Below are 27,314 nucleotides of genomic sequence, written 5' to 3'. Positions count from 1 at the left end.
TAGCATTTGTTTTAACCTCCTTGGAGTAACAGACTGATGATTTTTTTCACACTAGATAATACAATGAGTGCCTGAAAAGTTTGACTATTTGATGGTCAATTTGCTATAATTCTCTGTGGTTAACAATTAATCTGACACAAATTTACCCTAATGTGATAAACTGGTGATATCTGGTACTTGGAGCAGGTTAAACTAAACACTAAACACACAATTATTTGCAAACACTACTTGACCCAGGACTACTAGACTCAGGACCCCAAAGAGAGGAACTCAACCGGTGTGTTTGTGATTGCAGCTGCCCAGTCATTTCGTTTCAGACCCTGGGCTCTTGTGTTTGTGTGGTGTTTCTCAGAGGAAGGAAGCACATGCAGTGTGCCATGAAAAAAGACCTTTGCTTGTTATTTTCCTTGAAGTATTATTATGTCTAATAGCTTTGATATATTACCCAGAACATTTCACAAATGCGAATGATCTCCTGATATATTTGTTTTGCCTTCGGTTATTAAGCTATGCAAGGATTGATCCAAGGAAAATGTCTGTGATAGTTTGATTCTTATTAAAAGGCAATTTACTTTAGTTTGTGCTTTCTCTTATTTTGATTTTAGTTATGTACTGCTCTATGCACTTAGCCCTATGGCTGTTGACTTCCACACTCTGTCAGAGATTCAGATAAACAACATTTTTCCCAATGTTGTGAAAGGCATCTCAGTTGAAAACAACTAGATTATTAGTTTCCATCCTCATCTCAGGGCGCCCCATCCCCTCTAACTAATCCTTCTTGACACCCACTGCCACCCTTACCTCCACCTTCTCTACTTAAAACACATGACCACCCTTTTAACAGCACTCTCGGTAAAGAGCCGGGGGAAAAAGCTGTGAAAATGAAGACGTTTCTTCTAATTTCACACTTGGCGCTTGATCGTTAGGCTCTTATTATGCCCCATTTGCTTCCCTCCACTGGCTCTGATGAAAGCGGGGCAAAAAAGCCGTGACAGGACAAAAAGGGGCCCTCCATCAAAACACATTTTGTTTGGGGTCTTTTTTAGCCTGGCTCAAAAATCCTCCCCCCAACACTGCCAACACTTTCCCCTGCAGTTTCCGCGGTCTCCATCCCTCATTAGCAGCAACCCCCACCTGTCTCCACATTCATTTTATTAAAGTTTGATTGTGCAATGCTCGGGGGCTTAGTACAAGGGGACGTCACAGTCTGTCCTCTCTTGTTCAATCGGTGCACAGCCTCCCTTGGAACAGTGTGTGGCTCTTGGTGGAGAAGTGGGAAGGTCAATGGCTGCTCGTGACCCAGGATGATGATGTCCATCTAGGTCGACTAGAAGTGGGCCAACCATTAGGTTTATCGTTAAAGAATGTCTCTTGACTGTTCCTCCAAGAACCTGCAGCATGTAGACTGCCTGTCAAAAATGTCAAAAAATTTGGGGACACTTAGCTTTTAGTTTGAGAAAAAAAAATCATACGTGCAAACTTTTGTGACGATAACACTAAAACTATTAAACTATATGTTCATCAAAAAACCTCCCTTAGCTGCTGTAACTGCTGTACACACTTTCTTCATGCTAACAGTCAGTTTTTCCAGGCCAAAGAACACATTTTGATGAACATGAAGCTGAATGTTAGTTAAATATATCCAAAGCATTAGCAAATAGCTTGAAAGATAACAGAGAAAATCAATCAGTACTTTGAAATTTTTGAAAAAGCAAGGTCTCCGCAAACTTTTGACAGCCAGTGTATATGCAGTCACACAATGGTTGCTTAGCAATTCTTTCTATTCTTTTGTATTTTTAAAACCTATCAACACTACTACTTTTGCATTCAGACAGTAGTTAAAATGAGGTATGAGGTAGAGGTAGTGACAACGGAGCACACTACCACACTTTGTAGTATGCTGCAGTGACACTGCCACACAAATCTAGAATTAAACTTACATTGGCATGTATTCTGAAATATTCTGTATGATCAAATTTAAGGTTTACACAACCCAATCTTCAGTGTTACTCTCAGAAAGTGTGAAATTAACTTGCATCGCTATGGCAGTGCTTATTTAAGTCCACAACCGTCAAAGTTAATGAAACATTTTTAGACAGTTTTGAACAGCCGCCCCAGAGCCATATCACTTCTGTGAGTGAACAAACAACACTCCAATCAACACTTGTCAACTCCAAACAATTGTCACTGAAAAATCAACACTTATTATAACTGGAATTTTTTTGTGTACATGTGCTTATTTACACAAACAAATTTCAACTATTATGCACAATCATTGAAATTTAATTTTTCCAAGATACACTTTTTGCTCTTTATGCCCGTTTGGCAGAATGAGACGGTTTTGATATCTACATCCAGATAAACAAGGTTCTGTTATGGCTTTTGTGAAGATGTTTATCTGTGTCCTCTTTCCTAAAATATTTTTTGGCTGCTCATCACTGTCTGTTCTGTTTAGCAGGGTGGGTTTGGGCTGACTCTTGAAATGGTTTGGGTTGGGTATGGGTCAACCCGAGCATCACTAGCAGTGATTAATTGGGACATGGGAATTAAGAGCTAAAGCTGTTCTAATTAGTCAGAGAGTGTTTGATAGAACGCCGGTCTGTAACAAGAGGGGTGACTTTCTTCTCCCAACCCGTCAAAATCTCTGTCAAAATCCTTGCTAAGTGGGCACTAATTTGGGAAATTATGTCAGCTGTGAAGTGAAGAGTGAAGGGGGGAGGTAGAGGGGTAGAAGCAGTACAGGGTGCGGCTGAGGCGAAGTGGCTCTGGGGGTTGAGAGCAGGGTTTTCCTTGGCTGAAAAGCCAAGGTCAAGGTCATGACTCACTTGGTGGTTAGAATGCATGGCGTTTTGAAGCCGAGGCGCTCGGTTTGATCCACAGCCAAGCGGGTAGGAAAACCACGGAGGTTGCATCTGGAGTCTGTAAGAGCGAGAATTCAAATTTGTGTGCATTGTGTGGATTTTTAAAGTAGAAAAGCATACCCAGTGAAATTGCCCTTTCATTTTTCTTTACATGATTACCTGTGTAATTATGCCAATTTTATTGGAGTGTGACTTTGATTATGGGAAATTTATGTCATGTTTTTTCACAGTGCTTCACTGTAAACTATCTCCGCCATATGTGAAAGGAGCTTTCGCCGTAATGTCAATAACCAATTACAGTATGTACTATGAATGTGTCCTATAAAGCTAAGATAAAAAGTGGGACACAGTATCACATAAAGCAGAGCCTCTCTGCTCTGGAGGAGTGATTTAATGTCACTTCTCCAGTTTCTGTAAAAGCATTACAGTATGTAAATGGCTTGCTTCTGTCTTCATGAGAGGACAGGAGAGGGGAGGTAGTGAACTTCAAAGCTGTCTGGCTGTGCAAAGAAGGTTTACGTTTCACACATCCAATCTTGAATTAAATAATTGAAAATGAAAGCTGTATCATTAAAAGCTGAATAGCAATTACACTTTACAATATGAATTAATTGAATTAAAAAGCGAATTGACCCCAACCCTAGTATGAAGAAGAGAGTCTAACACCTGTTCTATATAGTGTATGAATCATGCATCTTGGACCAAGGGCCATGTGAAAATACATAAAATAAATTCTTACAGTGATAACTTTCTAATGAAATCCTCTGTGTATTGGCTTACCTGTCAGACAGTACAAAGTGCCAGAGAACATGATGATCCCAGACTCTGTCCTATAAATTCAAGCTGCAATTCATTGTGTAATGACAGAGCAGTCGTTCTCATTTTTTGTAGGCTGGATCTAACTTCCTTTTTTTTTTTTTTTAACAGAAAAAGAGATTACATTTTCAAATTTGAAGGCAATCCACCTCATGACTTTTTTTTTTAAACTCAAACCTATCCCTGCTATAAGTGGATACCACTACTGTGGCCTTCTCATTGAGTACGTTTACACGCACACTAATAATTCGATCTTAACTTGATCAAGGCAGTACTCTGACTGGTGAAATTGTATTGATTTATGGAGGCATGTAAGCACTTTAGTCAGATTTCTTATGGTTTTTTTTTTTCAAAATATACGAAGGCAAGAAAGTAGAGGATGTGCTGGGAAAGCTGGTTCTTAGATTTGTTCCTTTAGACATATAGACCAATTATGAAATGAATCCATGTAAACTGGGTTATTAGAGAAATCACGTTTCTTCAAACCATGTAATCGTTGTAATTGAAATATTGCTTTAAGAAGATTACTCCCAGTAATCTAAGTATTGGTGTGCATGTAAACATACTTATTATTTCTGCAAAATGGGTATCAGCGTGGGCTTCTTCATAGTTTACATTTGCAGAAAACACTTGGAGCATTTACTGCTTTACAGCTGATTGAATTGCAATTAACTGAATGGTTCTGCTAACCATGTGCCTCACTTTCCAAACGCTCTTCACAAATTTTGTGCATAAGCCCAGATCCTTGTCAAGGTTGTCATTTGTGAAAAATTGATCTGGATGCCAGAATTAGCAGATTAGTGGAATTTTCTGATATTTCTGTGATATGTTATATATTGAACTAAAACTAATTTCCAAATCACAATTGCTACAAATATATGTGTGTTACATATTGTGTATGGTATATTGAACAGTATTGTGTAGACTGACTGGTTTCTGTCTCTGTCCTTGGCCAACAGTGGGAGGAGGTGAGCGGTTACGATGAAAACATGAACACCATTCGTACTTACCAGGTCTGCAATGTTTTCGACAACAATCAGAACAACTGGGTCCGGACAAAGTACATCCGGCGCCGCGGTGCGCAGCGGATCCACGTGGAGATGAAGTTCTCGGTGAGGGACTGCAGTAGCATCCCCAACGTGCCGGGCTCCTGCAAAGAGACGTTCAACCTGTATTACTATGAATCGGACTCCGACACGGCCACCAGGACCTCCCCGGCTTGGATGGAGAACCCCTGGATCAAGGTGGACACCATCGCGGCAGACGAGAGTTTCTCCCAGGTGGACCTCGGGGGCAGAGTGATGAAGATCAACACCGAGGTGCGGAGCTTCGGCCCGGTGTCGCGCAACGGCTTCTACCTGGCCTTCCAGGACTACGGCGGCTGCATGTCGCTCATCGCCGTGCGCGTCTTCTACCGGAAGTGCCCCCGTATCATCACCAACGGGGCGCTGTTCCAGGAGACGTTGTCGGGGGCAGAGAGCACTTCCCTGGTGGCGGCGAGGGGCGTTTGCATCCCCAACGCCGAGGAGGTGGACGTGCCCATCAAGCTGTACTGTAATGGCGACGGAGAATGGATGGTACCTATCGGCCGCTGCATGTGCAAGGCTGGGAACGAGGCTGTGGAAAATGGGACTGTGTGTAGAGGTAAGGTCTGCTCTTATTATTACCCTGATGTTTTCATCAAATCCGCTGGGCTCAATTTACCCGTCAGTTCTGCCTTCATAATAGAGTAATCCAAACACTAAAGCATCCAATCCATACGGTGCTTTTGTCTGTCAGAGCGCTCTCCATTCTAAGCTGTTGCAGGGATCTACAGCATTTATTCCCATTGAACTAGCAATACAAGTAGGTGATATACGGCTATGTACTGAAAAAGATGATGGGATGCACATTCAACGACAGTTATTCATTTGGAGCCAGCACCATATTTCCATGTGAATGATCATCACTCCTTACTGTACATTTTCCAATAGGAATACACTGCTGAATATCACTTCACATGACAGTTCTAGCTGGGGTTTGATCTGAAGATATATTGCTGCCTTTTGAAGTGTGTGATTGTTGAACATTTATAGTTTGTTTCTTCTAAGCTGTCGTAAAAGGAGGGGAGTGCCTTATCACAGGTGTTTGGACTCCAGTCACAGGGGCTTGTCATAGCTGGACGAGTTTTCTCTTTCACAAAGTTATTTATTACGTTCCCTACCCCGCTCCATGTAGCAGATGTAATGTTAAACTTCCATTCTGTTACTGGATGAAAAGAATTCCATTAAATGCACTTTACCTTAAGGGTGTAATGTTTTTTCATAAGAAGGATATGTGAATGTAATACATTTAATAATGTTTTTCAAAGTTTTTCCCTTATTTGAATGTTTTTGCAGGTCAAAAAAGGATATAAAAAGATTTCAAGCTCTCCCTAGGGAGCAGCTTTTACCTTGCTGTGCATATTTAACTGAACTGAACATGCTTAAGGGAAAAATGCACAGAAAATAACACATAGTAGTTGCATATCTGTTTTCAGCGCTGTTCTCTTTTTGGTACAATCCATTCTTCCACCTATGAGGATGAAGAGCATACTTTTCAAAATTGCCTACATTTTCCTTTCCTTTTGATTTGCTGCAACAGGAATCCTCACAGGCAAATCGATTTGCCTTTTCAGAACATCAATGTACCCGCCATTTACCTGTGCCATGCCCTGTTCGCGTTCTGGTAGGTGGTATTCGCTCGATGTGCTTAGAGATCCTGATCATTGGGAACAGCGTGACAGTCTGCAGCCTGCAGACTGGAGCCATGCTGATACAGCCCGGCACAACAAACCACCCACCTGCATTTCAGATCGGTGTGTTGCTGCCTCTCTCATACGCCTGCCTGTAATTACCACACATCCCCCAGTGTCGGCGCTGGGAGGGGAGACAAGTGATGGGTGCTGCCTTGCAAACACTGCCAGGCCTATTCAATGACTACTAATGAGGACAGGCACTGGTTCGTCCTTAAGGAATACAGGCCAATAAGAGACGCGTCAAGATTGCTACTCTGCTGTAGCACGCCGCTCTAAATCCACACCCCCGCATAATTACACAAATCTGCTTGTTTTTTGACCTACATGTAATTCACTGCGTGTGGTGGATTGGAACATCTCAGGGGTGTCCTCAGTCATGGTGTTTTTGTGTTAAACGGGATTATGCAATTAAATGCTGTCCGCTCAACTGGGAAAGCGTGTTGATCCATCGCTATCCTCACAGCGCTGGGCATGAGAGTGTTTCACATACAAAATGTAGCGTTTCACCTTCTAGTCCTGGCCACGCTGCTATTTTTTTTCTCCTTACTGACAGTGGCTGGCTACCCAAGGTTCCCCCTGAAGAAAAGCTTCATTGACCGCATGCTTTCATCTTCATCAGCTCCCCTTGCTGTAGTGAAAGATGTTTGCCTGAGCTCTGCAAGGCCTCATAGATTCTGTAGAGACACAGACAGAAACACACACACAAACACACACATACACAAACACCAGCATAGAGAGCCGATTTTGACAGTTCTTCTCAGTGTCACTATGTCTTCGCTGATCACATAGACACACTGAGTGGACTATTAAAGCTTTATGAGAAGGATGCATTATCTGAGAGTGGATCTGTGGCATGCAGCAAAATCCTTTGCAGGGAGATGGATTTTATGGCTCCATACAATAGTTATGAGACTCAAACAGGGTTGGAAGTGTGTATCTTACCAAAAAAGAAAATAAAACCATTAAAGTTAAAAAAGGCTATTACTCTGTGGTTAGACCATTGTTCAGAAGCCCTTTTTGATGGAAGGCTGCCACCAATTGGTCTGCACTCTATTCATCTTCCTCAACACTGAAAGTTGATACCACCGCTTGAATCTGTGGTCAGTGCCTGCCTTTCAACTGCCAGAAGTTGGCTAATGAATTGATTTATGAAAGATGCGCCTTTGCCTGCCGATGTTATGGGGTAATGAATTGATTTCTGAGAGATGCCCTCTGAGGGTTTGTAAGATATCCTGTTTCATAGCTAGATTATGGAGCCACAGAGACAGCATAAAGCAGCCAAGATGAAAGAGACTATTTGTACTGTAATATTAATAACGCAACCGACACTTTGTTCCAACATCTCTGCAACAAAACGTGTAATTACGCATGTAACAATTAAATCCTTGGCAGGGATCCCGACAAATAATTATGCTGACATGAAATCTGTCAAAATATTGACAATAGAAGGGGGTGCTTAAACTCAAATTGCTGAGGCCTTTTTCTCTGCAATTGTCTTACTAGTGAGATTAAGTTTCCTCTCCAAGAAGCGCTGGGAGCGAACGAACCACACCAGGGTCTTTCAGCAGAGACGGCCCTGAAAAGAGAGATCTTATTTCCCCTCAGAGCCTTGAGGAGATGGTGCACCACAGAGACACATGGGGTCCTGTTTGCCCTTGCCGTTCACTCCAAAATGAAAAGCACTCTCTTCAGCGGGGCACAATGAGAGCCATGTTCACGGGTGGAAATGCAAACTCCCTTAACAATGCCCATGTGTGTTTTTTCACTGTAATCTGATCATCTAACCCCATGCCATTGTGAGTTGAAGGGTCCCGACTGTGGGAGTGTGGCTCGCATTATGGAGCAGTGGAAGTTCAGATGCAGACAAACAGTCACAGTGATAGTAACAGTTTCATTCATGTATTGGTTTTTGTTAATGAGCGTATTTGGGGTGGGGTGGGGGAGGGGGGAGCTAACCATCGTCGTAAAACAAGCACCATAGTTTGCTTGGCCCTGCGGCTAAGAACAGTCAACACATAACACCAAGTACAGCGTGACAGTCGAATGTGGTGAATAAAAGGGAGACTGTTACATGCACTACATGCTCTCCCACTGACATGCAATGGAAATCACAGCGTGAAACACAAGGCATTTTGACAGTGAAACCAATTACGGTGTTACCTGAGAAGAATTCTTAGAGAAGGTGACAGACATTGAAACATACTGTATCACCCTTCTGTATGTTGTGTCTGTACTTGTTAACATTGATACACACATTCTTATGTAGAAGTAAAGCACAAGCGATCATATTAATATAGGTTCAATATTTGGTTAGTGACAGTATAGTTACAGTACAGTTAAAGATCAACAGGCTAGTAGAATGTTGGTTTCTTAAAAATGAACATATCATCACACCTAGTTCTGTTTTACACAGATAAACTCACACAACACACCTACACACTCACAAGCTGTCACACTGTTCTCAATTCAGTCCATCCTTAATTCAGATATGTAATGAAGAGAGCAAATTCCTGTGTGTACTCCTGAACACACAGACACACACACACACACACACACACACACACACACACAACTAGCCCCATAGTGAACTGTAAGTCACATGAATGATGAGCATTCTAGGTCACAGCGTGGAGAATTGGGAAACAGCACTAGTGCTTCTTTTAAAAGTGTATCAGTCTGTTGGTGAGGTCTGCGTTAGCGGTGGGTAGAGCTGCTTGGAAGGCAGGCTCATGCAATTGCACACCCAGAGCAAGTAGATTAAGGAGGAGAGCTTCAGTAATTCTTCAGCCAAATGTAATAGTAGATAAATGGTGTTAGTGGGGATCGAGCGCAAAGGTTGGCGCTGGGCTTGGATAGACATGATTGCATGGAAAAGAGGAGGGGAGGAGGGGGATCTGTGAGCCAGGAAATGAGTCCCCCTAACCCACTGTCAGAATCCCAATTATTGCAGTCTCTTCGTCTAGAGAGGGTTTAAGGGTGGAAATCAGCGTAGCACAGACAAATCCACGCCGCTGCCTTTATTTCCCTGGGTGCCTCTGTCTTTAATGGCAGCTCTAATTGACTAACAGCGCACGCGGGGAACAGCCATGCTGATGGCTGGATGACTGTCCTCTGTGCTGGAACAAGACGCAAAGCAAAACAAAACAAACACACCCCCTCAAGGCTTTTGCTGCATTGCATGTGCAAACAAAGACACATGAAGGAAGGTTTGTATTGGAGAGAGAGAGAGAGAGAGAGACAGAGAGAGAGAGAGAGAGAGAGAGCCAAACAAAACGCCCACAGAATGTCTACACACTATAGACATTCACACAATATCACATTATAGTGAAAGCCATACTTATTCTCTTAGATTGATGGCAGCTACGGCTGCTGTTACGAGCCTTTTAGTAAGCATAAGGAATACACATTAGTGCCTGAACAGATGTTCATTACTGCAAAATTTGCCTGTTAAATAGCATCATAAGCAACATCACTTAATTTCAGCATCATAGACAACATCACTTAATTTCCATTACTGATCTTTTTATTTTGAGCCAATAAAACGTCTGTGATGTGTGTTCAGTAGTTGTAGTCTCTCAGCCCAGATTGGTCTGTATGCAGCATGGGATGTTATAACAGCACGGGGGGGACATGGGAGCTCTGAGACATGTCAGCCTGTCCGCAGAGGCCCCAGGGAACAGTCAGGAGGCTTTATTCCCTCCTCCCCACTGTGATGGGATTTCAGCATGGCCAGGTGCTTGTTTCTGTCTGCCTGTCTCTTTCTCTCTGTCTGTGTCAGTTCCTGCACCCTACACATATCCAAACAGCAGGACAGAAAGAGAGAGAGAAAGAAAGAGATCTAGGAAAAAAACAGAGAAAGAGAAGGGAGGGAAGAGGGAAAGGAAAGTGTCTTGCAAGAGAGAAAAATGGAAATTAAACACACTATTTTTATACACTACCTTACAGTGAGTACACAAAATCATGCATTATTATGCACAAACACATACTGTATGTACTCCCTTATGAAATCATATGCACATGAAGGAACACAATGTATATTTTCCCCCACACACATGCAGTTTATCATCTTCGTTCTCACAGCACATTCATCACACGCGAATGTGATAACGCGAGCTGAGATGTCTGCGAATCTCCCTGAACTCAAAGATCACGGCCTGTTAAGCGTGTAAACTTTTTCCATATGTCCTTGCGCGTGTTGGTTTCTGCTCCATATGGCGTTGCAGCCTGCACAAGGTCCTCCTTATCCCACACCATCTCTGGAATCCCAAGTTGGGGCGGTACCACCTCTGATAACTCGGTCTCTCTTTTTTTCACTCTTCCTTGGTCGTCTGATCTAGTTGCTGCAGGGGGGCCTGGTTTCTTACTTGCGACACCTATCCATGTCTCAGCCTGAGCCCCTCTAGACCAGTGGCCTCTTGGCCACAGACAGCTTTCTGGTGGTCCTGCGTGAGAGCACAGCTGGGTGACGACCCCGAGACCTTATGGTTTGGGTCATGATAAATAGGGTTGGGTTCCTTTAGGCTGTTCTATTTTGGAACCTGTTCCAAGTTGGTCAGATACCCGGATTCGTTAAGCTCTGAGTCAAACGAATCTCTTATTGAATCTTTTTTTTCTCTTCTGTCTTCTACAACTGCTGTCTGCAACTAATGATATAATACGAGTGCGCGCTAACTCCCCAGTTTGTTTACTGGACTGACTGAACATCGCAGATCACCTCAGATTGAAATGCCATATTTGCGGTAAGGTCCTCGCAACGCTATGCTTAAACATTTACCTATGCAGCATCAAATCAAAGTAAAGGAGTGCAGCATTTTGACAACTTGACGACGAGTACTCCGCCTCAAACTGCCGGTGCAACCAGTTCATCTTCGGGTAGGTTCAACATGGTGCTACGCAGCTATTGCAGCAATTTCTTTAGGTGAAGTTGGCTAAATGAGAAAGTACAATTCGTATTATGTATATTTGGATTTGGATTCGATAAGCACATTCGATACTGGATTCAGATTCGATACAATGCTTTCGAACCCCAACCCTAATGATAAATTCCATTTGTACAGGCCAACCTGGCACCGGGAGAGCTGCACAATATATAGAGATCATTCAGTATGTGCCTCTCTTTTCTCATCAGGGACATGGCCAAGGCCTTTTTCAGAACATCCCCCATGTGCTCGCTCAGATGTCCTCGACTCTTGTCCTGTTAGAGGATTCACTCTTGCTCTATCAGCTAAGCGCAAGGGAGACTGATGGATCGAGCATCTGCCTGAAAACAAAAAAAAAAGAAAAAAAAAAAAGATGAGAAACAAGAGCGTCCACTGTTAAAGACAGGAATCCCTCTCGAGTATCAGTGACCCTGTTTTCCAGTGATGTATTAGAACTCGGTCAACAATGAGAGAAAATTGTTGTGTCTTGTGTTGCGCGCAGTTGACCTACATTAGAGCTATTCTGAAAGTGAGAGCAGAGAGAAAGCAAGTCCATTCCTGACATTGGTGGGATGTGCCACGTGTGTTTTGTGGCCTTAGCGTCCCAGAGATGAGCACAGTTGTTCACACACAGTTAACCCCTTGGTCATTCACTAAAAGTCTGAAGGGTAGAGTCTAGATTCTGTTTCACACAGGACTGTCATTCAATCTCATGGAACATCATTGATGTGGTAGCATTACTCTATACATAAAGGTGCTTACTGTTGTGGCATGTATACGCAACCTGTATATGTTATTACATTACATTATTACATTATTATTATTATTACATTATTATTATATGTGTCCCAGTCCCTTAACATTGCCTGCAAGAGAGTAGAAAAGACAAAGAATGTGGTAATTATACAATCCATTATTCAGTTCATTTGAATTATTTGACAATTCTTTACTTTGTTTTTACTTTGATATCGACTTATGTAACTGTGGCTGCAGTCTATAATGGCCTTAACTTTGAGTTGGTATTAGTGTAGTGACACAGAAGATAGGCATTTCATCACTCCAAAACTACAGTGTAATGGACTCTAAAATAAGCAACATCACCCTCCGACAAAGATCTCTCCCCCGTTAAACTTCAGGTGTTTAAAGATTTAACGGCTGCAACGGTGAAGCAGACAGATGGGACGATAGATCGAGGGAGAGACGAAGGGAGAGAGAGAGATATAGAGAGACACACATTAAGAGCTTGGTTTTCTTTCGTTTGCCCTGTTATCAGCGTTATATGCCTCACTGCCCACTGACATACTGCAGTAATAACCATGAGAGCTCTTCTCGTTTGGAGAGCAGCATAAAAGGAAGACATCATACAGAGAGCATATCGCTGTTGTTGAGTGAAAACGTACTAACTCCAGCTTTTGGTGATTTTAGATGTTTCGACTTCAACTGAGGGATTACTTGGTCCTCTGTGTGCTCAGAGGATTGTGTGACCCTTGGGCTTATGCAACTCCTTGAAAACACATTGCATAATTTAAAAAATGTGCCGTTGTCAACCTAAAAATAAGGCTGTTATCCTTTAAAGATTACATTTTTGGAGATAGAGTATTTTCACCATATAGCAGGGCTGCCTGTGCTGTACTATTGGCATTTGGATGATAAAGTTGTACTCTTCTCCTCTTCTACATTCAAACAGTACTATGAATATGGTGTGGATACAGAGATAGCAGAAATGTAAATTAAAAATCTACATTTACTGCTGCTGCTCTACATTCACTACATTGTCTGCTGGTTCTTGGTATGTTCTGCACTGCGCATTGCACTGTGAGAGCTCCACTTCTCCTTGTACCTTGCGAGTCAGCATGTACTGTGAATCTCTGTGAGTCGTCAATATGTCTCTCTGGCAATGGCACAAAGACAAATTCCTGTGCTTTTAATTACTTGGCAATCAAAGTGTTTCTGATTATGAAAGTACACCCAGCTGTTCTCAAAGGAAAACACAATGAGCGCGTTCAATTAAGAGTTAATTCCGATGCCTGAGCACTGAATAACAAAAAAAACAACGAACGAAAAGTATCCTTGGATTCAAGGGCAACATCTCCGGTAACCCCAGTGAATCCCTGTGAGGTGACTGTGTCCACACAAGCTTTATCTATCCGTTGGGGCCTCTGCAGTGTTTGAACAAAAACAACAACCAAATCAAGCAGTTTATATTGAGGTTTATTTTTCTTTGGGATTTAATTCTGAAATGTTTAGAAATTCATTGGCTAATGTAAACTCAAAAGTTGGACTGGCATAGCAAAGTTTTCTGTCATCATCCTCCCCGGGAGGTTTCCGAGCGGTGTTTGAGTTTGAAATTGAACACACGCGTCTAAAGCCCCTCCACTGCAAAGTTAAGCTCTCCCCTATCACTTGAGGAAGTCACCACTGTAGGATTACACTCTGTTTGCTTTGCCAGATTACTCCCTGCGTGTTAGTCACATTCCACCTCACTGTGTTGTGCTCAGTGATTACAGGTAAATAATATTTGTTCATTAGACATACTAGACATTGCACATGTCATTCACTATATATGAAGGTTGTCATTCCTTAAGAGATATCCACCATTTTAGAAAAGTTGGCACCTACTCTTAAGGCCTTGATTGACAAAATGATAACACTTTACAGACTGAGTCATCTATATTCCTCTATATTTTAGAGAAATGTAATGAGTAATCTGCAGTTAGGTTTTTTCAAGATGTATATTTATTTAGTTAGTTGTCATCACATAGTTTACTGTGTTTTGTATTGTTTGCAGTGTTTAATATTCTCACTGCCTACTTCTGCTTGTTTATTACAGCACTCAATTAAGACAGTAATTGTGCAGGATGCGTGTACTTGATGCTGGGCAGGAAAACAATGTTGGCTCTATTGGCCTGGTTTAATTGTTGAAACCTGGTTGAGGGGGATTGCTTTTCATTTGCTGCAGGGGACAGCTCGGCTGTGTAAATTGGCTAGTTACAGAATTTTCTGGATGTTAAAACTTTTTTACATCCCCTTGGGCAGCTGCTAAGCAAAGAAATTACTCAATATAATGAGCTGTTCCACTCCCCTGTGGAAATCCCAAGCTCTAGGTTGAAAGGTACGGCTCAACACGTTTTTTTTTATTCTTATAACTCTTGTAAAGAATTGGGTTCATCTAAAGGATACCACGCTTTGAAAGATGAAAGGCATAGCACAATCCACCAGGCTAATCCTTATCTAGTCAGTTAGAATATTTCCACCAGCACTATGTGTCTGTGGTTTATGAGTGAGAATAATCTCACCATTTTCCCTCTTTCCTCCTCGTCTTTCCCTTCCTGCTCTAGGTCTTTGCGTTGCGATTAGTGTTATTTTCCCACAGTTTATACTGTAAAGCCTTTAGGGATTCTCTGTTTATACTGAATTCATATGGAGAAGGAGGAGGTGAGACTGAAAACAACAGGCTAATGAGAAGACTGCTCTGTTTTGCTTTGTGTGGAAAAATAACAATTGCTTCCTGTGCACTTCACAGCATGAGTTAAAGTACAGTGCTGGGATATTACAGTGTTTTAGTGTCCCCATCATGTTTGAAAATTAGACAGTAATTACTGCTTCATTTTATTCATTAGATTGAAGTATAGCCTGTTAATTCCAAGTAATTCAAGACTCAACAAGTCCCTGCTAATTCCACACACTGTAAAATCTATTCTGCACATAGTGAATAGTGAATAGTCTTCCCAGAACACCTATAGAAAAGTTTGCTGATACACTCAACTAAGAAACAGATCAATATCTCTATATGGTGCCTCGCCTTCTCTCTTTTTCTTGTCAATACTTAAACCCAATACTTAGAAATAATGGATTTTCACCAACCTATACAGTGAAGTCTCCTTCGTATGGAACTACATTATATCTTGAGATTGTGGACTTGAAGAATCAAGAGCCCTAAAGACTTCTGCGCACCAACACTTCGAGGGTCAGGGGTTGATTTCCTATTTAGTCAAACCATACTGTAAATTTTTGCACTCACTGAACTGCACGGCGCTTTAGATAAAAAGGCCCTCTGTATGTAATAAGAGGAGAGACCAAAAGGGACTGAGGGAGGGAGAGAGAGAGAGAGGCACAGAAATAGTGAGACAGAACTGACTCAGGCTAAACAAAAAATCACGTACACAGCTCCTCCGGGCCAGACATTAACCACCCTCCAGTGTTTACTACAAAGCCTGGATTGGCCTCGCAGTGTATTGACGCCTGGGAAATGCTCACTTCGTGCTGGGACCAGTGTTCTGGTTTATTGTGGTCATCTCAAGGCTGTGTGGTCTCCACGGAGTTATTCGGGGGGTAGGGGGGGGGGGGTGTAGGTGGGGAGAGATCTGTGCATTTTCATGTGCGGGTTGTTTTCTTTCCACCCTGCCAACCAACTCTGTATGGCACCGTCTCGACACACCAGGGCTACCGCTGCTTCCCCTCACAGGACGGGCATCTCTTCTCTGTGAAGTAACAGGCTTAAAGAACCGTCTGGAATACATTAGTCTCGGTTATTAATGAGGCTGTTTTGATTCTCCTCTCCCCTTGTCTTAGCTTCTTCACCGCGCAACGCTTCAAAATGATGACGATGGCTTAGGATTTTGGCGGAATCCAAAACGCAGGACTAGTCAGCTCAGAGGGAGAGAGATACAGTTGGAATAAGAGAGAGGGAATGAGAGAGAGACAGAAGGGAGGAAGGGAGGTGAAGAGTCTTGGAGGAAGAGATCATGATATATGTGTCTCGAAAAACCACACTACATGATGTTATGCACTTGGCAGGGAGTGGATTCGTCTCTCTTTACAGTGAGCTATGAATCGGAACAGTTTAAGGTTATCAGCAGCACCATGAAGACAGAGAGGAATAAGAAAAGTTTATGTTGTATCATCATATTAGTGTCACGTTGGAATATGTGTCATAACCAGAGGTGGGAAGTAACATTTACACAAGTACTATACTTTTGTACAGTTGTGAGGTACTGACGCTTTACTTGAGTATTTCCATTTTGTGAGACTGTATACTTTTACATTTCAGAGGTAATTATTGTATTTTTTTACTGCACTACATTTATCTGATGGTTGTAATTACTTTGCAGAATAAGGTTTTACATGCAAAACATACAAAGCTCATAAAATATGTTGCATTGTTAGAGTTTAAACTACACAACAGTATATGCAGCAATTAGACCTACAACATTAAAATACTTCTTACAGGTTAATGCATCAGTAATTTAACACTCTGAAAGGGACCGTTCTTCAGAATTAGTTCTTTTACTTAAGTACATTTTACTGCTAATACTTCTACACTTTAACTTAAGTAGTACAATTTTAAATGGAGATGTTTCCTTTTAATGTAGTATTTCTCCATTACGGTATTGCTATTTTTACTTAAGTAAAGGATTTGAGAACATAACCCACTTTGGTTGCCATCAACATATGTAACCAAAAGACAGTGTCAGTGCTGTAACCCAGCAATAAGATCAAGTGGTTTAACCTCACAGCGCTAACTTAGCTGTGCACACTGTTGTGGTGCTGGGGTTACCATCGTTGTCATAACTACAGCTAATGAAGGTGGACATACAAACACACATATACATATACAAGCACAGCATGGTGCTGTTATCCAGGGTTAATGGTGGGCTTTGATGGTGGCTTTGATGCCAGAGATACTCGGATATTGAGATGCTCAGGCCCTGAAAGCAATGTCTAAAATTATATCTAGAAATGAGATGCAAACAGCACTCAGCAGTAAGAAAACAAAAGATGCTAAGAAGATTAAACTTCTGCTCTGCTCTGCTGAGTCTCCATATGCGTGTTTACCCATATCATTGAATCCATTGGAATATTAATGCCCCACAATGCACAAATGTTTGATTACAGTGTCTGGTGTGCATTGTCTCAGAGTGGCACCTTGGAGGGCAGTCGCATGACATTGTCACTGAACAGAATGTGACATTTTCAGCCGCCGTAAGGGATATCGCACTCTCCATGGAGAGAAGCCTTCACTGGAGAAGACATTTGGAAGTCATCTGCATCTAAAATAAGCAGGCTCAACTCAAGCACAGCACTGATGCGGTGATGTCACTCATTCCCTGTACAGCCTCGATAACTCCTCCTCGTGACCTTCTTACTAAATATAGCATTTCACGTATTGATTTGGGGACGCGGCGCATTTACGGCATGCTTCTCCCATAATGACCTATTTCAACAGATTGCGTGGAGTTAAGTAGTTTTCTTCTGCACTCTTTGTCTTCAGGCTGCAGGAGGAAGAAGACCGAGCCACGCGTTCTTATCGGAGGCAGACATAACATACCTTGGGTTTATTGCATTGGCTGTTTACGCCTAGCTACTAATTCCTCTAATGAATACATGATGGTCTCTTGGCAACATGAGTACACATGTCTCTTCTATGCGGTGATTCATATATGAGTTCATATTAAACCGTGGATTTTGTTAATTTTTTTTCACAGCGTTGAGGGTCTATGTGTGCTCTCAAGGCAGTCAGGAGATGTTTTATCTAGACACGGTGCAAAGCTGTGAGATTACCAGAACCAACTGGGTCTGCTAGCAGCATGATTGAGTATGGATCGTTTACAGTGTTGTACTTCACTGGTATTAATGTGTGGCAATGGGGAAAAAGGCCAATGAAAGCTTGGCAAAAGATGGCTCAAATTCCATCTGTGTGGACAGCATGCCAGCAGGCAGGCTTCCCATTAGACTGAATGACTGGCTGTGATTGAGATCATGCTTCGTTATCTGTCAGTGTAGTGTTGCAAGAGGGATGGGCATCAACCATTATTGCTATGCTATTCTAGGCAGCTGAGATCCAGGAATACTGCTGCTGTTGTATCAAAACAGTAGAGAGTTACATGCCTGAACACCTCACTAGTTGTCTTTTTGCTCTTCCAAAAACACAGCTGCCGTGTCAAAGGACTGCTGCAAGCTGTCTGGCCTTGTCAGTTAAATGCGTCAGTTAAATAAGTATGGTCTCTGTGTGTGTGTATGGGAGTGGGTGAGTGCGTATGACGGAGGAGACTTTTTGCACTCAACAACCTTGTCGATGTCTGGAAACACCAAAATGTATCCTCATCCATTTCAGCAAAACAATCTTTCATTTGAAACTCATTTATCTACACTCGCCTCTATTATGCTCATTTCAGGATTTTGACCTCAGTGGAAGTAATTCATCCGAAAGACTTTCTACAGCCGTATTGTCATTTGGCTGGGAGATTCCTATCATCCATATCACCATACCCCTGAGAACAAGTCCTTCCTCCCTCTTTGCCCATTCACCGACCTTCCAGGGACTGCCACAATCGGGCCTTTGTGGACCCGGCTTGTCTGTCATCTCCCTGGTTCTGCTGATATGGGCCTCGTGCTGAGAACGTGGTCTCCTCATACACGGCACTAAGCGCTGGCTAATTGAGCTTGTCGAGCCAGAACCTGTTAGCGTGCTGATAAGAAGGTATTTGACCTCTCAGGAGGCCCCTGGTACTGCCCTCTAGAACACTTTCTTAATAGGTCTTCTCAGTAGAAAAGCATAGCAGCCCAAGGGCAGATAGATCCTCAAAAACGCGTCTGTGTCTGTACTTGATTTGTTATTGCAGTGCGGGAGTAATCTAATCAAATATGTGGTCTGTTGATATTGGAGCAGTATTTAGATGCGTTAAGATGTTAATGTTATTCTTAAAACAACCACTTTGACAGTGAATGTGAAGGAGGGAATTACAGGGATGCCAGGGCACTCAAAATCCCCTTATCATGCCAGTTAGACTGGGCTTCGGGTATTCAAATTCTGACATGCTGATCAAAGGCTTCTGATGAAATCTGAGGAAAGAACCTATACAAATCACCACTGAGGACTACAAGTGGGATTTTCCTTATTCTAGACTCATTGCTTACGTCTCTGGTTGAGGTGGCTGGCAGAAGTCCACAAATCGTGGGTCTTGGATGGATGCCCTTCCCATTTCCTCATCAAAGTGCCATGCAGCGTACCAAGGCTCCATGTCTGCGCCCCTCCTCTTTTCTCACAGTAATATTTGCAAATGACTCTTACCGTTTGTTTTAACCTGCTTGGAGCAGGTTGAGCAGGGTTTTACAAAACAGGACCGTTAGGATAGTGTCAGCTCAAGTGCTCATTTACAGGAATGTATTCAAAATGTACTTTCATAGTTTAGAATTTCTGGCGCTTATTGAATTGGTTGCAAACCCCATGCATCTGGTATTCCAACCAGGTAAAAACACACGCAAGGAATCTTTTGCAAATTGTATTGGATCCAAGTCTGCTCCGGATAGGGATTTTAGTCTGTGAGTGCAACTGACTCGACCCCCACCAGTCTCCTTGGGATAATCCTGCTGCCTCCAGGAACCCAAGACTAATCTGTCAGTCCCCCTGTCGCAGGCCCTCGCTCATTCCAAATTGCCTGAAGTTCTATAACGGCGACTTAAATTTAGTGACCTTTCACGGCCACGGAACAGGATTTTGAAAACAGGCTGGCAGTGAGGTGTGCGTATTTACAGTATGTATGTGTGTCTGTGTGTGTCGAGGATGTCATGACTCATCTCTGAATAGCTCCCATCTGCCCTCCTCTGCTCTAAAATGCCAGTGTACAGAGCGGACAGACAGATAGTGTCGATGCCACACATGACACAGACATCTCTCACAAGGAATACAGTAGGCTATCCCCGGGAAGTACAGCCATCTACATTATATTTTTACAATGACCTTTTCAGCACGTCAGCATTAACGTGGGAGATGAGATACGTACCGACCTGTATGGATATGTCAGGTATGTTGTGCTGGAATGTGCCGAGCCGTGCCAAGGGGGAAGCTATGCCTTGAGGCTAGGTGGGTTGCATTATATATGTATAAGTTTGTGACATGTGTGACTCGTGCATTTTAGTCATGAGACTAATCCAGTCTATCTGAGGATGATTGACAGACAGGACTCACCAGAGATGTTTTGCCATGGGGTGACACTTGGTGGGGGGATGGGAAAACCTTTGGTTACCCTCCAATCACCACTCACTGTCTTTCTCTACACATATCCCTTTGGAAATATTACTCATCTTGTGAAAGATATTGACATTTGATTTGTGATTAATTGATAGAATATTGCAATTGCGATTTAAATTGCAATTCATATCATCACAAGTTTTGTAGGACTTTAAAATTGTTTAAAGAAAAGTAATTTTGTTAAAAGAAAACTAGATGTCAGTGTGCAGGATTTACTGAGTTTGAGTATGATGAAAGGTTTTCACCAATATTGTACTTGATTCATGGACCAAAGATTACCCGGAGCTCTGAAACAGCTTGTTTAGAAATCCATTTTGGACGCAACTCTCTCTTAAGAAATTAATTGAAGCCTCTGGAAATTTGGAAATTGCAGAAGTTCATATTGCCATTTCAATTTTTCAGTTCAGTTCGAGTTCAGCTCTATTATCCTGCATGACTTGAGAAAGGCCTGAAGTAAACTTCAACTGCTAAAGAGACAATCACCTGCCCTCTGTGCCTCCTGACTCTCTAATTTCATTGTTCTGTGAAAAATGAATAAAATTATCAAATTTATTTGTGATTCTCTGCAGTATCTGAAAATGTACCAAGGCGGTATAAAAGCATCCGCAGCAGCAAGGAATAATTTATTATTTGTGTCAATGCTGTGCGTGTCTAAATCAATACTTGGAATTTAATCAATGTATTTTGTTTGTAAGGAGCTCTCCATTCCTTTGGGAATTTGGTTTGTGTCCCTGGTGAAAGATGATTTAACTGCACACACAGCAAAGTTGATATGTTTGCGTTGGTGTTATGCATAACTTATCTGTTACTGCTCAGCTGTGTCAATGTATTGACCATAAACAAATAAATATGTTTCTCTAAATACGATGAAAACTGTCAGAAGTCAGGAGTGGAGGGAAATCTCCCACAGCCACACCTGCTATGACACTGTTAATTCTTTGCTGGGAGAAGCTACAAAATATACATTATTGTTTTCTATAGGCTGTGTTCCCTTATTCCCTTATTAACCCTTATTCAACCAGGCAAGCTGACTCAGAACATATTCTCATTTACATTTCCATAAACCGTTTTTTCTGTTATTGCCCGCGGTGCTCCAGTGTCATTGTCCTCACAGAGCAGCCATTTTGGCACAAACCATCCCAACAAGGGGAAGAGTTGGACAAGAAGGAGTAGACCGGAGAAACTAGGCAGCAATGGAGTTGCCAAGGTAACAGAGGGCTTGTCTGTCTTCCTCTTGCCCCAGCACTGGCCCAATCCCTCTCTGTGTGAGCTGGGTACTTAATTTCACTGACCCCCCGGGTCTGGGCTGAACAGCCTCCATTGATTAGGACAAATGGAAGGGAGACCAGCCAGCCAAGCCCCTCCTGTAACAGGGTTAAGGATGTAGTCATGGAGGGGAGGAAGACGCAGAGCAGGCACATGAATAGCTCAGGGATCCCTTGTTTTAGATGAATCAATGACATATTTAAAGGCTAATTAGTCGATCTATTCACTCAGTATAAATTTGCTGGGGCCACCACCTCACTCCGCAGCCGTGATTGGGCTATTTAATATATTCCACCTCTAAATAGCAGCCATTAGAGCCTTCAAATGAAGCTCCTCCCAACAATACTGGCCCTTTCAGGCGCAGGTGTAATGGCACAGGGAGGAGGTAGTGTGTGTGTGTGTGTGTGTGTGTGTGTGTGTGTGTGTGTGTGTGTGTGTGTGTGCGTGTGTGCGTGCGTGCGTGCGTGCGTGCGTGCGTGCGTGCGTGCGTGCGTGTGTATGCGTGTGTGTGCACATCCTTCACTCTGTACTTTAATCACACAGCATTTTTTTTAAGTCTTGATACCAGGTGAAATCTTGTTTTGGCAGTTTAACTCTTGCCTGGCTTGTTTTGGCATCAATTTAAAATGCTTTTTAACGTACATTTTGGCAAGCAAGCAAGATCTAGGTCACATGATCAGGGAATATATCCACTGCATGAATAGCACACTTTTACCTTCTTTTAGTTATAGAGGCTTACAAGTGCTCAAATGTTTTTCTGCATTTCTCAGAGTTGTTAGACCATGAATCCTATTTTATGTTTTTCAAAAAACTCTGTCAGGTTAATATAAGATATATGTTGATTTTCTGTGATATGCTGTGATAAACAGGGTATAGGTGAGGAAGCTTCCATCTGTTTTAATGTACTGTGTGTGGTGTGTATCAAAGCATTACAATCTCAGTACTAAACCTTTATCATAAGTGAAGCACAGAATATCTTTTACATTCTATATGTGTGTGTGTGTTTGTGTGTGTCTGGATGCATGCATGCATGCGTGCAAAATGCAGATGCAGCTGTTGTTTTTTTCTGTTGTAGATCAGATGGATAATAGAATTCACTCAGACTCCCTGCTGCCTCATTAAATGCTTGTGGTCAGAAGAATTGATGTAATCTCTAATAAATACACTCAAGGGAGAGATGGCTGGAGATATGAAATCCAGCCTATGAACATGATACTCAGTCTAGCTCAGGGTAATGTTTATCTTTTGTCCTTTGTTTGAGGTGTCCCTGCATGGTTGCGTGTGTGTGTGTGTGTGTGTATACATTTGTCTGTGTGTGTGCCTGTCTCGGTCTGTCCTGTGTGTGTGTGTGTGTGTGTGTGTGTGTGTGTGTGTGTGTGTGTGCGCGCGCTGGAGGGTTACACGGGGACAGTGACAGGATTCAGTACCAGCTGCTCCTTGCAATGCCACCCCCTCCCTCCTGCCCCCTCCCTCCCCCCTCCTTTCTTACTCCCCTGCTCCCTCCCCTGTATCGCCCCCCCCCCCCCCTTGTCCCTACTGACGGACAACACGCAGCCCCTTTATGCCACCTGTCCGTCAGCTAGACTGCACCTTGGGGAGCCTCTGTCACCGAGCTCGGAGCTGCCGGCGCTTGCTGCCTTTGTTTGGATTCTGGAAATTGGATTCTGCATGCCTCTCACCTATATTGGCCAGGATACCAACTGGTCGAGCTATTGTGTGCAGCGCAGTGTCATGCTAAAATGCCGGCTGTTGAGCCAGATAGGGAAGATTGAAATCAACATGAAACTGATGATATTTTACAAATACCCGCAAGCTCCAAAACATTGCAGCGACTTTAATGACAGCATTGGGTTGTTTATTTCATGGCCTGAGCTGTGAGCTTCATTCTGTATTACTTCTTATCTCGTCCAGGACAATCATGTGAAATCCACACAGAAATGCTGGATGTCTTCAGTGGGTCGCTGAGGTCATTTCTCCCTCCTTCCTTCCTCTTTACCTTCTCCACCCCTCATCCTCCTCCTCCACCTACACCTATCCCCATTTCCTCCACCTCCTCCCACTGTCATCAGCAGTCTGAGGCTGTGATCGGTGCTGTGAGCTCCGGGTGCAGCCTGCGGAACGGAGCGGTGAGCTGCCTTACATGGCAATGGCTCCTGTTGCCCTAGCAACTAGCTGTCCTTGAGAAAAGGGCGCATTTGGGGGTTTTGGAGGCCGAGGCACTGACAGCCCCAGTCAAAACTCATAAAGACTTCAGACACATCGATCTGTGTGTCCAAGAGACCATGTACTGTAAACACAGCCCTGCGCGCACACGCCTTAAAAATAAACCTATGAATCATAGGTTTAGAGAGTTGTGGTGTACAGTATGTGTGGAATGGAATGTATGTGTGTGTAGGGCCGTATGTTCCCAGGAGGGAAATGTGATGTTTCCCAAGGCAGCGACTCATCACTGCACCTACTGTATGGTCGGGTGTCTTCTGATCGGGTGTTGCCAGTGATGCTGTGTTATTCGGTGCATCCTGCGGTGCAGCAGGTGACCTGTTCCCATGGGGATGAGGGTGAGGGTGGGTGGTGGCTGCTCACATCCTTTTGTTTGCCTCAACAATGACAGCTTAACATTCTGACATCTGATCTCTCCTTGGTCTCCTCATTTCCTACCTGTTTCTTCTGTCTCAAATTCCAAACAGTCTACGCCCATTCAAGCACTCGTACAAGAAGAGAACAGTGTTGTTGTTGTTTTGTTTTTTTTCCCTTCTTCCCACCATCAGGAATCACTGTAACACTAGCAGCACAGTAACTGATGCTTGGTGTCACATGACAGTGAAAGTTCTCTGTCGGAGGTTTCTGGTCGCATGCAATGTTAACTGAAGCCATGCTGTCTTTGTCTGGTAGAGACGAGCTTTATGCAACAGCATGAAGTCTCACAAAGACAGGAGAAATCACTCCAAGCAGAAAATTTGTGATAGAGCTGGTATGATTGTGCTGGTCTCTGTGTTAGTATGAAGGTGGGGTGGTGGGTGCCTACACATTATACATAAAACATAGTCAAGGCTTTGTTATTGTATAATTACACTGATTTGCCATCATTATACATAATGTGATGTGATTTGTTATAACCAAGCCATCCTCAATTTAAGTCACAAAGCAATTAATTCTTAATAGATACATTGAATTATTGAGTTGAATTAATTTGAATTATTTTGTAACCACTGAACGCTATGTTTACACACTGGTAAGTTCCGCCAAGTTATGCAAGAATTTGACTGAAATAGTCATCCCATCTGAACACAGGCTTATTCGATGGTCAGATTATGGAAGACCATGCTATAATTTCAAATTATGTCCGATTATGTACATTAAGTGGCATTTTTCTAGGTGCGGTAATGATCTATCATTTCAAATAATGGAATACGATGTAGGTAGCTGTAATACGGTGTGGATGCACAAGGCTGACAAGCGATCTTAAATGGAGATTAATGCCTACACAGGGGCCTGCCTAATGCCACACCCCAGCCATCTGCAGCCCTGTGTACCGATGGGGTCCACCAGCAACCTGATTGGACCCCCACATTCTCCGGAGAGCAAGCTGTCAAGTGATCTGCCTCCATGAAATGACCCTTTCCGCTTTATCCCCCCCACCCCACCCCCCCAACCTTGTTCAGACTTTTACCCTGTGTGTATATGTGTCGGCTCAGATGCCTGTAATTTCGCCATTCCACATTTATGCCCTTTTTTCTCTGGGCTGAAAAAAAGTGGGAGAGAGGGAAAAAAGAGTGCAGTGAAAATTCCAGACGTTATTACTGTGCTGTATGCAGGCTCCAGTGATACTCCCCTTTCATCTCTGTTTCCTCCTCTATTGACAGATGGTAGTTATCAGACAGTATGGAAATACTGTGGTTAAGATAGTTTTCACTGATTTTTTTTCTCTGGTATTTATGACCTGATGATCATCATGAGAGCGCTGCGGTCTCGAACAGAGGACCACTCCGGGGGTGTTGTTTGAATTAAGAAACTAACGTTTGCCACATGGGAATGACGCACTATCTCCAGACCGTCTGAGTGTTCGAGAAGTGTTTGGGATGGTTCGCTGCGTGTGTGTTGGAGTGTGTTTGTGTGTGCGTATGTGTCTGTGTATGTCTGTGCATGTACGTTTGTACGTGTATGTGCCACATACACGCACACACACGCAAACACACACACACACACACACACACAATGCTTGTTGTGTACATGTATGTTTGTGTGTGCAATACTTTGCAAACAAGGGCTATTATCCTTCCTTTAGTGTGTGTATACATAGGGCTGCACAATTAATCGTAGATAATCATATATCACAAGTTTGTTTCCACGATTAATAATTGTGCAATTTGGTGATATTGAGACAAAGAGAAACCTTACATAGACCATTTGTAGAATAGTGACGAGCAATGTGGAAAAGAATGGATCGGCCCGGAATCTTAGAGAGGAAAATCCTTTTTTCCTCCCATGTCTGAATGTGAAAATGTTGTTTTAGTTGCTAAAAGTGGATCATCGTCTGTCGTTTGGAGATACTTTGGGTTTAAACCAGATGACAACAAACAAATTCAGATTTTGTGCAAAGTTTGCCTTAGGGTTGTAGCTGCACCCAAAAGTATTAAAGTTATTTATTTTTGGGAATTTTGTAAACAAGGACCGGAATAAAAGCAAGACAGTAAGCGTGAAAACAAGTCTTTGCATAAATTTGTAGACTTTGAGAGTACTGCCCTGAAAAAGTGAAAAAATGAGAATATACTGCATGTGAAGGTGCAACAGTACTATGGAATAATTTTGAATCCTGAATCTGAGACAAATAATCGTGATTAATAACTGTGATCACAAGATTTAGCAAAATAATACATTTTGCCATGATTATGCAGCCCTATGTATACAGTACATGTACAATTTGCGTGTGTGTGTGTGTGTGTGTGTGTGTGCTCAGATCTCACAGTGTATGTATGCTATGCTGTTTGCTGGTGTTACATATGAACCGAGTTAAGGAGATAATGAGGTCAATTTATGGGAAATTAATTTACACCAGTTGTTACATGACAATTATTTCCCTTAAGGAATATTTTTAGCTGCCATTGACATTCTGGACAGTGTTACACATTACCTTCTGTCCTTGTGATGGTGAGCCTTGTGTATGTGACACCTATATGTGGGATTAAATCCCAACAGTATGAGCTTTAAATTGTCCTCTGGACAGCGGCCAAAGGTTGTTTATTAACAGCTTCCCTCATTATTGTCTCAGTGCTTATTTATATGTTGATGTATGTGTAAGGGGAGAAGATGGGTGTCAATGACAGGAGCTGCGTGTGTGTGTGTGTATGTGTGTGTCTGTCTGCTCAAGGTGTCCGGTATCTGTTTTGAGTGTCATGTGTGTTATGAGTGTCCTGTATGTGTGTGTATGATGCAGAGTGTCCTCTCTGTGTGTGTGTGTGTGTCAGTCAAATGTCCTGTGTGTGTATATATGTATATATATATATATATATGTATGTTTGTGTGTCTGTATGAAATGTCCTGTGTGTGTGTGTGTGTGTGAGTGTTACTGTCCTGTGTTTGAGTGTATATGCATGCAACGTGTCCTGTTTGTGTGTGTTTTGAGTTCCTGTGTGTGTACTGTACAT

The 27,314-nt window shown here is 42.6% G+C and overlaps 1 protein-coding gene across 1 annotated transcript in view; it reads left to right on the top strand.

Moving 5' to 3' along the window:
* Window positions 1–4,636: 4,636 nt before the first annotated feature.
* The window catches only part of ephb2b (eph receptor B2b), a gene marked incomplete at its 5' end in the record, with an annotated part of 63,039 nt that continues 40,361 nt past the window's right edge, over window positions 4,637–27,314 (top strand). The window contains one exon of the mRNA XM_071524292.1: window positions 4,637–5,321. Within this exon, the coding sequence (XP_071380393.1) occupies window positions 4,637–5,321 (685 nt within the window). The remainder of the gene's footprint in view (window positions 5,322–27,314) is intronic.

Source organism: Centroberyx affinis, unplaced genomic scaffold (assembly GCF_046629955.1).
Source record: "Centroberyx affinis isolate AG114_WGS23_722 - 3 ecotype Tasmania unplaced genomic scaffold, CSIRO-AGI_Caff_v1 ptg001173l_1, whole genome shotgun sequence".
NCBI lineage: Eukaryota > Metazoa > Chordata > Actinopteri > Beryciformes > Berycidae > Centroberyx > Centroberyx affinis.
Note: the sequence above shows the minus strand (reverse complement) of the source record. Positions and strands in the feature narration are given on the sequence as shown.